The sequence below is a fragment of the Camellia sinensis genome, chromosome 4 (assembly GCF_055761805.1).
Source record: "Camellia sinensis isolate YWXY chromosome 4, ASM5576180v1, whole genome shotgun sequence".
Lineage (NCBI taxonomy): Eukaryota > Viridiplantae > Streptophyta > Magnoliopsida > Ericales > Theaceae > Camellia > Camellia sinensis.
The window spans coordinates 176870385-176882854 of NC_138964.1; the positions used below are offsets into that span (position 1 = coordinate 176870385).

General features: G+C 35.2%; 1 protein-coding gene across 2 annotated transcripts in view; it reads right to left on the reverse strand.

Moving 5' to 3' along the window:
• Window positions 1-3533: 3533 nt before the first annotated feature.
• Window positions 3534-12470, reverse strand: part of NBS1 (nijmegen breakage syndrome 1) — a 47485-nt gene continuing 38548 nt past the window's right edge. For both annotated transcript variants that reach the window (XM_082866996.1, XM_082866997.1), the window contains 5 exons: window positions 6350-6765; window positions 5829-5890; window positions 5624-5726; window positions 5457-5515; window positions 3534-3861 (listed from right to left, as the gene is read on the reverse strand). In XM_082866996.1, coding sequence (XP_082723122.1) covers window positions 5462-5515; window positions 5624-5726; window positions 5829-5890; window positions 6350-6765 — 635 coding nt within the window. In that variant the 3' untranslated portion in view covers window positions 3534-3861; window positions 5457-5461. The remainder of the gene's footprint in view (window positions 3862-5456; window positions 5516-5623; window positions 5727-5828; window positions 5891-6349; window positions 6766-12470) is intronic.

Sequence of the window (12470 nt, forward strand, 5' to 3'; positions counted from 1 at the left end):
CCTTTTTAAATTTTGTATGTCAATTTTTATAAAGTTGACTCACACTCACTATCTTTTTAACATATTTTAGCCTTTTCAAATAAATATATTAACTCACTAAAAAATCATAAATGATACCTTATTGAATAAAAAAAAAAAAATTTGAGTAATAATATTTTTGTTTCAACTATCAACAAAATGCTAAAAAACAAAAATAAAAATATTTCTTCTATGTAAAATTAATTTATAAGAAAAATATATATTTTTTTTACAAAATATTTTACTTGGAAACGAACGGAGCTTAAATATTCTTTTAACATGGGGAGCTTAAATTATGATTTACATACTTTATTATGACGAACAAGTCAAACAATGCATGTGCACAATATTCTTCTTTGGGTTGGGCTTCCTTTCTGGACTGAGGGTGCTGTCCGGCTTGGGAGTTTTAGTCCTGTTTTGATAATTTGAAGGTTTATTTTGTATTTTTTTTTATATATATTATTCAAACCAAAAAAATCAATCTCATAATTATAATTATTTAATTCATTACATTTGTTATAAAAAATATATATCCAATTTTTTAAAAATAATCGTGATAAATTAAATAAATTACAATTATTGAATCAATTTATTTTTTTAAAGAAATATTAGATTATCGAAACGAAACACATAATAAACTTATGTTAAAACAACGTTACCTATTATATTAAACGAAAGTTGGACTTGGTGTATAAGTCTTTACTTATGACGAAGCTCGTTAGCCTAGTCCGTATCTATCTTATCCAACTCATATATTATCATCTATCTATCTATACTATTATACTAAATAAAGGCTACCTTGACATTGAGTTTAGAAAAAAGAAACTCTTACCACTTTAGCAATACACATATTAATGGTAATATTAAATCTTTATTATATATTTTTATTTTTACTTATTTGAATTGCATACTCTTCGTGTGCCAACTGCTAGTACTATTTTAAAATGAACATCTTTGGTGGTATCTTGAAACCTTCTCTCCTTATATTGCCAAGTATCCATTTTTCTATTTTTATTTTTTATTTTTAAAAAAAGAAGCATTCTCCTTATACAATTGAGTGTCCATTTTTCTACTTAAAAAAAAAAAAATTAAATTAAATTAAATAGATGAGAGGAATCAGACTTAAACCTTAGACCTTAGATTTAATGAAAAAGACTTTTACCACTTAAGGGGCGTAAAATATAAAATAAATATTTTGTTTTATTTTTACTTCTTTAAATTGTACACGTATTGCATGTGTCAATCACTAATATATATATATATATATATATATATAAAGGATTTAATTAATGAGTTTAAAAAGATTAATATATTTTATAAGAGACTTACTAATGACAAAATTAAAAGCCGTCAACAAACATCACAAATTGTCAAAATAAATATATTTATAATTCCAATACATTTTTTCACATAATTAAATACATTTTTACACATTTAATACACTTTAATATTTTTTTATATATTTTTTCAACACTAATGACAATCCTAAAGACTTTTTTTAACATTTTGTTTTTTTTAGAAAAGTATGTCAAGTAAAAAATATAAATTTATTTTACCAATTTATTTGCAAAACTCACTAACAAAATTCGCACACTCACACTCACACTCACTCACATATACATACATGCATACATACATACATACATATATATATATATATATATATATATATATATATATATGTGAACTGAGCTTTCCCCCATCCATAATTGGGTTTAGAGGATGTTTTTACGTTTGTGGATTTCATAATGGGTTTCGTTTTGATAATTTAAACCACTTATTTTGTAAAAAATTTCCTGTATATCAACAATACAAAATTAATTTGAAAATCATATTATCCTCTTCAATTTATCATGTTCATCAATTAAAAAATAGTCTAGGTTTAAAAACACACTTGTTTATTTTTTTGACAAAAATGCAATAAATTGAATAAATTACGATTATTAAATCGACTTAATTTATATATATATATAAATTATGTACACAAAAAACTCTACAAAATGACAATTTAAATTATTAAAATAAGACCCACAATGCCCTTACAATTTCGAACAGCACCCTCCTCCGGTTCAAATTATGTTTTGAAGGGAATCCAACTCATATAAATGTATACTCTACAAATATAGGAACTGTTCTGATTTTTTTATTTTATTTTATTTTTTTTCTTTTGTGTCTTTTTAGTAACTTAAAAGATTCAATTAATTAATTAGGCAGAGGAGATGGGCCAAACCATCTCAATTTGGCGGGATTGAATTTATTAAAAAAATTGAGACAAAAGAAGGTGAGAGAAGTAGAAATTAGGCTCTGTTTGGTTGTGCTCTGAAATCAATTTTCTACCCGTGTGTTAGAGTATGATGTTTGGTTTCGTTTTCAAATCAATTTTCTACACTCTGCAGAGAGAACTCTGATGCACAGGCGCCTTTTTTGTCCACCCGGATGACCACCCGGTAGACCACCCGGATGACCACCCGGATGTCCGGCTGGTTCCAGATTTTTTTTTTTTTTTTTGCAATTGATTTATATAATCGGGACAAATATTTTCTGAAAATTTTTAAATTTTTTATGTGCTTTAAAATAATTTTGAATTGTATGTTTAGTTATGAGTTGTAAATTTTTGTATCACATATCAAATGTCACATCAATAATTTCCCACTCAAATCAAACCTCTTTTCCAAAACTATTTTCAAAACTCTTTACCAAACAAATTTTCTACACTCAAATCATAATTCCACAACACACAAACTCAAAATACAACTCATACTCTCAAATCACATTTACAAAACTCTACCAAACACTACCTAAATTTTCCCCCCACTTTTTTCTTTTATTTTCCTTTTTTCTTTTTACTTTTTTTTTCCTACAAATCTCCACACTAAACTTCGAGAAACATAACATGGTACTCATCATGGCCTTTTTCCTTTAACAGGCTGAAATGCAACCATATAAAAGTACTCATTATGTTAATATCAACACGTTGAAACCTACCACAAGTATCATCATTTGGCGGTGAACTCATTATTTTTATCAGATGAGAGCAGTGAGCCTCATTGTACTAAAATGTACATTTTAAAACTTTTATCTGATTAAATTTTGTGCATGTCTGTATACTTTAGTAATTGGGTTCAAATTCTAGCATCCGCTCCATAGTAGTCTCAACCTACAACATCAATTAACATGTCCACTACAAGATGGCCCAACCAGTTAAAAGTGGATCCGACTATTTTAAAATGGGATCATACATGTTGATTAGAGGCAACAAATCAATTTGATTTTCGAAACATGCAAAAGTAGCAAAATTTGTTCGTTGGTAAGACGTTCCCTGGGCTTTTCCGTGAGTTCCTTCAAAAAAAACAAGAAAAAAAACAAAAGAACCCCACTTGATGTTTCCCCGGGTTTTGAGAGCTGACGCCATTCGAAACCCCTCCATAATATACATGTTTTGAGAGACATACCGGTGGTTGTTTGGGCACCTGAAAGCTGAAGCATTATACAGAACTGATGTCCACTACAAATGCTTTCTCTAAAATGCTTGCTTCTTCCAAGCCAAAATCAATTTCAGAATCTTCAAACGTCTGCATAAAACTTGAAACTCCTGACCTTCTAATAAGGATTATCAAGATACATATATATTGCTTACAACAATGTTGTCTCCAAGAATATCAAAACTAAACCGAAAGCACAAACTATCCAACATTGGATGCAATCTGGATTTATCTAGACCTACAAAAAGCCAGTATTGCTTGAAGCAAAACCCTACAAGAGTCGTTTGCGATACGCCTCCCTCCTCCAAAAACACTTGTGTTCTAGTAACTAATTCCTTCATGCAAAGTCTTGCCGAAGTCCCTGATTGAAATAGGAATCGTCAGTACTTTATTTTCATACAGAAGAATTCAAGACAAATTTCTGACAAGAGGTTTAGGCTAATGCCAATCACATCGTTAAAATGACCAGAAGTATTTCCAAATACAATTATCCTTTTATTTCAGAAATGAAAAGGATTAATAATGTGAACAGAGAACTAAGTGTATTATAAGTCTCTCTCGTTTTTTTTATTTATTTTTTATTTTTTTATGTGCAATGGTACTCGTCATTCTTCTCCTTAAAATGCAGTCTTATTGAATTGCATCTGCCATAACTTGGTCCATGCATTCCAAAATGTAAATTGATCAAATTTATGATAATTTTGAGTTGTTAATTGGCAGTTCTGAACTATTTGAGTAGACTGAATTTCACAAACTTGAACCATTGTTAGTAGGGCTGCAAATAAGCTGACCCGACCCAAGCTTTGCAGGGCTCGAGCTCGAAAATTGATGCTTGCTAATACTAATCAAGCTTGAGCACGGCTCAAAGATCACTAATGAATTTTTTTGGCTATTACTTACAGTATTTAAATATATAACTGACGCATTAACACTGTCTGATGCTACCTTGCCCATTAACTATGGTGAGGGACTTAACAACTAAGAGAAGAGAGAGAGCGTGTGGAGAAGAGAAAGAGGTCCCACGTGTTTTTATACATTTTTATTCTTCAAATTTTACACTCATGTGGGTCATTCTAACTTGACACATACTTTAACACCTGCATTGGAGCACCCATTTACTCACTAAATTAACAAACACTTACGACACGTACAAAAGGACCTTACTTTTAGCACTTTTTGTTATATAACACACAATTTTAACATCTTGATTAGAGATTCTTTTAAGGGTTCTAATTTAGTCCAAACCATATGGGGGTTAGTTACCGAGCTTCTAATCAAAGGAATGTGTTTTTCGAACAAACTACGAGAGGCTAAAGTATAGTTTCTCATTTTCTGTTGTTATCAACATAACAAGTGATTCTGTTCAAACCACAAAAACATTTCATTACACAATTTCTAACTACACCACACAAAAATTCAAAATTTTAAATTTTATATCTTCACACCCACAATAATACGAAACATATCCCTTTTTTTTTTTCTTTTTTTTCTTTTTTTTTGATAAATCAAAACATATCCTTGTATTCACTCCTCACCTTTCAAACCCAAATTTTACCCCATGGTTCCACCCCCGATGACTACCCCCCAGCCGCCGTCTCCAACCACCAATCCCCACTACGACCTTGTTTAAGCAAAATAAATGCTACTTTTCAAGGATAATATAGAATTAGGGTGTCATAAAAACTGTTACGTTGTTGCTATTGTAGGCATGTGATAGTATCAGCTCTCCATGTCTTTCATAGTAAATTGAATTGAGGGACAACACAGATGGTTAAGATGAGTATCAGAACCTACTAAACCATAAGGATATAAGTTCTCTGAGCAGCAAATTAAAATACAATAATTTGAAAAATACAATGATTTATAAAATCTTTGAAAAATTATATGCAATAGAAAAGTTAGTTATACACATCTTATCTAATCCATTAATTTGCATGCACTGATATAGTAAAGTACCTCTGTCAACTACGGGCAAAAAGTCCACGGCGGGAACCTGCAACTTCACGCCCCCGCCCCTATATCATAGATAAACACACAAACAAACAAACAAAAAAGGAATGGAGGAATCAAATTCTGAGGGTAATGCCCATTAAGTTTTAATTAATATAAGTTACACCACTCACCTTCACATTGTTGAATAAGTCCTCTGAAATAGCCTCCATTTGTTTTCTCTTTTTTTCTTCTTTGACAGACTCGACTACTTCCTCACTTCCATAGTCAGAATCTCTGCCATCAACAAAGGTACAACACAAACGAATTTGTAATACAATTCACTGTTTTCCAAAGACTAATTAAAAATCAAAACAAGAACTAAGCTAGGGATCATACTTATATGGGTATTTTGAAAATGGAATAAGATTGTCGAAGCTATTTCCCGATGGAGTCCTTGACTACAAATCCATCCATGTTTAACCAATAAAAAAAATAAAAAACATTATATAAGCAAAATATAAAAGACAAAGTAAAAAAAGAAATAATGAAAAATGATTAACAGCAGATTATAACTGATGATAATTGGGAATAGTAAATCTACTAAGTAAAAAGAGCTAGGTACAATACTCAAAGCATTGTCTTACAACAAAACATCAACAAAATCAATCGTAAATCAACAAATGAATGAAATGACCAAAGCCTTCCACTACCAGTTTATCTGGGATTTCCTCTGCGGGATTTCAACCTATGATCTACAAAATTGTTAGGCTAGCCTCAAACTAAAAGAAATGAATATAAGTTGACACAGGATTTCCTCTCAAAACCACTAAACCAAACAAAAGAAAAATGGAGAAAAGAAGAAAGCATGCAACTTGAATCATTATTGCATACTGGGGATACAATTGGAGGTCATTTACCTTTCTGAAGCATTTAAAATTTGGAAGTCCATTGTCTGGTGAATAATAGACTGAAGCTGGTAAGTTAGTATCTCTAACAATTAAATTTTGGCTATATATTATATCTGGATTTCCACTTTCAGGCTCATCAACCTGGTCTCTTCTTGCTGTTATAGTATTATCTCTGTCACTGGGGCAAGTAATGTCACTCTCTAATCTGGTAGCAGCATGATCTGTAGAGAATTTCTCTTTTGTCTCCTGTATAGTGGATTCTGTTGTATTGAAATGATTTGTAGAGAATTTCTCTTTAGTCTCCTGTATAGTGGATTCTGTTGCATTGACAGCAGCAGACATGTCAACTGATATGGCTGTTTCTGCTTCTACATCAGAATCTGCTACCACTGTCTCATCCGTGGAACACGAAGATGAGACAACAACTGCAAAAGGACATTTATTTAGGTAAAACAAAACACGGGGATATATTGGAGAAAGTAAATATTCCTTTGCTTCTCAATGAAAAGATCTTCATGACATGATCAAGAAGAATAAATCTTATTAATTTCAGCAACTTACACCATATTCCAGCAAAAGTTACAAATTGCGATAAAAATCCTCGATTATCAAATAGTAAATAATTGTGAAAATTAATTCTCAGCCTTTTACATTAGGAGATTCAAACATATGCACACTAAAAAGATTTAATAAATTGATTAAGTACAGAGATTGTCTTCTACTTGTTTAAGCAACAAATAAGTCAATTCTATAATAGAGAAAAACAGAAAGGTAGGAGGGTCCTTCAATATGAAGACATCAAGTATGGAATTCTATTAAATTCTGACATCATAAATTTTAAAATTTGGTAATCTAAACTGTTACCATTGAAAGCATAACCCATCTGGGTTTAGTCCCCCGTTCAAAAAAAGAAATTACATATTAGATTCATTTATCACTCTCAATCTAAGAAGTATGGACATTTGTAAGAAGGTAATGTGTCGTGTCTGTTAGAATGTATTATGAATGTTTCCTATTTCATCCTTATATTTAGTATCTTTATTTGTGCCTTAGAGGGCTCCTGTAATTTTGCTAATGATCTAATATAAAAGGGGATGAGATAGGACTCATATCTCTAACTCTTTCTTTTCTCTAAAACTATATGGTATCAAAGCCTAAACCCTAGCCCATACCTTTTTCCTGTCTGTCGGCAGCTTTATCTTCCCCAGGAGTGCAGTCGACCACAGTAACCTCTTACCCAGGCCATCGTCTGTCATCCCACAGTCCATCCAGGCCATCGTCAGTCTCTTAGGGAGTCTGTTGGCACTCTAGGGCTTCAACCAGGCCATCGTCAATCCACTAGAGGGTCTGTTGGCAGCTTCTCTGGCACCCTAGGGCCTGTCGACAGCCCCTCTGGCTTCCGTGGTTTTTGTTGGCATCTCCTAGGCTGCCATCGACTCTCTCTCCCAGTGTCGAAGCTCTCTCTTACAGTGTTGTACTCTCTCTCTCGTTTCTTATAATGGTTCGTTAGTTCTATTTTATAAATATATATATATATATATATATATACATATGAAGTAAAAATATAAAAATAAAAATAAAAATAAAACTGGATTCTTACTTTTATGAATTCTTAATTTTATGATTTTCTAGTTACTATCGTACTTGTTCCTCCACCATCTTTTGAGTTTGTGATTAGTCCTGAGTTTGAGAGTTACTTAGTAGAATATTCATGGCAGATTCCACTGATGGGTCCACAACTTCTCAGTCGCCTAAGAGCGAGAGTTCCCTTATACCTTCTACTATGACTGATAATCTTAATTCTGGGCTTAAAATCATCATTTCTATATTCAATGGTCAGAACTATCTAACGTGATCGCAGAGTCTAACTATTCTCTTGAAGAGCAGAGGGAAGATGGGGTATGTTAATGGCAGAATACAAGCTCCCATCACCACAGACCCGAGTTATGATCAGTGGGAGATCGCCAACTCCCTCATTATGGGTTGGTTGATACATTCTATGGTCCCAAAGATTGGAGAGAGCTATCTCTCTATGGACACTACACAGGATATTTGGAAAGCCGTGACTACCACTTACTCTTGGAAAAGGGAACTTTTCATAGGCTTTCGAGTTACGTTGCTCCATTTAAAGGTCAGTACAAGGTGAGATGATTATTCTCCAGTATTTTACCTTCCTTAGCAATGGGTGGAAGCAACTTGATCACCTTCAGGATTACAAGTCTGATTGTCCCACAGATTCTACTGGTTACCGGACGTTTGTGGCTCAAAAGAGGGTCTTCAAGTTCTTGAAAAGCCTTAATGTGAAGTATGATCCAGTTTGGAGCCGATTCCTTGGCATGGATGTGCTTCCTTCTCTCCAAGAAGCCTTTGCTTTTGTGCAAAATGAGAAGAGTCGCCGCTCTGCGATGCTTCCTTTTATTACTACTGATCGCTCGGCCTTGGTTTTTACTCCCCTTCGCGATTGCAACCGTGTGACTCATGGTTCTCGTTCTTCCTCTGAGAAGGAGAATCTTTACTATGACTACTGTCATAGACCTTACCACACACGAGAGACTTGTTGGAAGCTGCATGGAACTCCCTCTGGTGGCCGAGGAAACCGTTCTGGTTAGTCTAGAGGCCGACGGGCCAATGCTCGGGCACATCTTTCAGACACTGTTGAGCCACCATCCTCTTCTCCAGTTGTCTCCCCTGCGGCTGATGTTTCAGGGTTATCTGCCTCGTATTTTGAGATTGCTCTTCGCCACTTACTAGACCGTCGAGCCTCCACTTCTGCTACAGGTGCACCATTTTCTTCCTTTGCCAATTCAGGTAACTTGGCTTCCTCCCTATATGCATAGCTCTCTCATACGACCGTACCATGAATTATTGATTCTGGTGCTTCCGACCATATGTCTGGTCCTCTAATGTATTTTTAGAGTATAATCCCTCCTCAGGTCAGGAAAAAGTGCATATTGCTAATGGTACTATGTCGTCTGTGTTCGGAAAAGGTTTAATTCATGCTACCTCTTCCCTTCCTTTGTCCTCCATGTTCCAAATTTTGGTGTTAATCTTTTATCTTTGAGTCTTATTACCCGTGACTTAAATTGTAGCGTGATGTTTTTTTCCTGATTACTGTCTTTTTCAGGACCTTATCATGAGGAAGAAGATTGGCAGTGAGAGGAGCATGGTCTCTACATTCTGGATCAGACAGACCAACTGGCTCATTCATATATTCAGTTACCATCCACCAAGGACGATATTTGGTTATGGCACCGTCACTTAGGACATCCCTCTTTTTATTACTTAAGCATTTATTTCCTTTTGTTTTTGAAAAAAATAATGTGTGTCAGATTTTCAACGTGAGTCTTGTCAACTTAGAAAACAACACAGAGCCTCTTTTGCTCCTTCTAGTAATAAAAGTTCAGTTCCATTTTCTTTGATTCATTTTGATGTATGGGGTCCATCCCGTTTTGTGTCTGTCACTGGTCACAAATGGTTTGTTACCTTCATAGATGATTGTTCCCAGGCCACTTGGGTATATTTGATGAAAGATAAAAGTGAGGTACTTTCTGTGTTTTAACACTTCTATAAAATGGTTTGCACTCAATTTGGGGCGGTTGTCCAAATTCTCCATTCTAATAATGGGGGGGGGGGGGGAATATATTGACTCTGATTTTGCCACTTACTTTACCACTCATGGCATTATTCACCAGACTTCCTGCACTAATACTTCTCAACAAAATGGTGTTGCCGAATATAAATATCGCCATCTCCTTAATGTCGCCCGTTGTCTATCTTTTGAGATGCGGGTTTCTCGATCCTATTGGGGGGAAACGGTTCTTACAGCCGCTTATTTGATTAATCGCCTTCCTAACTAAATCCTTCAAAAACAAACCTCTTCAAGTTTTGTTCGGGTCTACCTCTTCCGGGTTCTCTATTTCCCCTAAGAACTTTGGATGTGTTTGCTTTATCCATAATCATTCACCCACTCGTGATAAATTAGATCCTAGGTCTCTTAAGTGTGTTTTTCTGCCACAAAAAAGGTTATAAATGTTATCATCCTCCCACTCACAAATTGTTTGTCTCCATGGATGTCACTTTCTTTAAGTTTCAGCCTTACTTTTCGACCTCCTCTATATCCTAATCATCCCTTCAGGGGGAGCCTTGGTGTGAAGAGATTCATGTTCCACTTCCGGTAAGAAAGGATGATGAGTCAGCAGTTGTTGAATAAAAGGAAGCAAGCAAAGTTTATATCAGGGACAAGGACAGATAGCAAGTCCCCTGGATGCAAGAGCCTACTTTCTCTTCTCTATTGCCAACTTCTTCTTCGGATGAGTATTCGGAGTCACTCCGTTCTCTTGAGAGTCCAGGTAATTCTAATTCTAGTATTCCTGAGTTTTCAGATCTTGATATTCCCATTGCTAATAGGAAGGGGGTTAGGACATGTACTCCGCATCCTATTACTAATCATGTATCTTATTCCAATTTGTTTTCCTCATATAAACCATTTCTGTCTAAAGTGTCTTCTGTGAATCTACCTACCAATTTTCAGGATGCTCTCTCTATTCCTGAATGGAAACATGCCATGATGAAAGAAATGAGAGCTCTCAGCAAAAGTGGCACTTGGGAGTTAGTGGAGTTACTTAGAGGCAAAAATCTAATTGGGTGTGAGTGGGTGTATACAGTAAAACACAAAGCAGATGGTTCCATAGAGCGGTGCAAAGCAAGACTGGTTGCTAAGGACTTTACTCAGACTTATGGGGTAGATTACCAGGAGACATTTGCACCGGTTGCTAAGATGAACTCCGTGAGAATCTTACTCTCTCTTGCTACAAATTTGGATTGGACACTTCATTAATTTGATGTAAAGAATGCCTTCCTTCATGGAGACCTCGCAGATGAGGTCTATATGGATATTTCCCCTGATTTTGCAGATGCTAAGTCCAAAGGTAAAGTATGCAGGCTCCGAAAGTTGCTTTATGGGCTAAAGCAGTCTCCTAGGGCTTGATTTGAAAGGTTTGCTCAAGTTATGCTGAAATATGGGTTCAAGCAAAGTCAAGCTGACCACACTTTGTTTGTGAAACACTCCTCCCATAGTAAGACCACAACTCTTATTGTCTACGTTGATGATATTGTTCTGACAGGAGATGATGTTGAGGAGATTCCTCGTTTGAAGGAATACTTAGCCACAGAGTTTGAAATCAAAGACATAGGCAATTTGAAGTATTTTTTGGACATTAAAGTAGCTCGGTCCAAGAATGGCATCTTCATATGCCAACGGAAGTATGTACTTGACTTTCTAAAAGAAACTAGCATGCTTAGAGGTAGACCGTATGACACACCTCTAGACTCGGGCCAGAAACTAAATGAGGATCAAGAGGGAGATCTAGAGGACAAGGGAAGATACCAGCGGCTAGTGGGTAAGCTCATATATTTATCTCACTCATGTCTAGACATTGCCATTGCAGTGAGTATGGTTAGCCAGTTCATGCATATGCATACTCCTAGAAATTCCCACTTAGAGGCAGTTATGAGAATCCTGAGATATCTGAAGGCCTTTCTTGGAAAGGGTCTCTATTTCTCAAAACATGGACATCTCAGCGTGGAAGCATTCACTGATGCGGATTGGGCTGGATCCGTCATTAACAGATGATCAACTTCGGGATATTGTACACTTGTTGGAGGCAACCTAGTCACGTGACGCAGTAAGAAATAGAATATGGTTACTAGATCTAGTGCTGAGGCAGAATTCAGGATTATGGCTCAGGGTGTACGTGAATTACTATGGATTAGACTATTGTTGGGAAACTTGGGGATACATCAGACCGATTCCATGAAATTATACTGTGACAACAAGGCCGCAATCAACATATCTCATAATCCGGTTCAACATGACAGGACCAAACATGTGGAGATTGACAGGCATTTTATCAAAGAAAAGCTCACTAGTGGCACTATATGTACACCATTCGTGAGGTCTGGGAACCAACTGGCTGATGTTCTCACCAAAGGATTAGGGAATAAACCATTTCGTGACATTTTCAACAAGCTAGGCATGAGAGATATCTTTGCACCAGCTTGAGAGGGAGTGTTAGAATGTGTTAAGAATGTTTCCTATTTCATCCTCATTTATATTTAGTATCTTTATTTA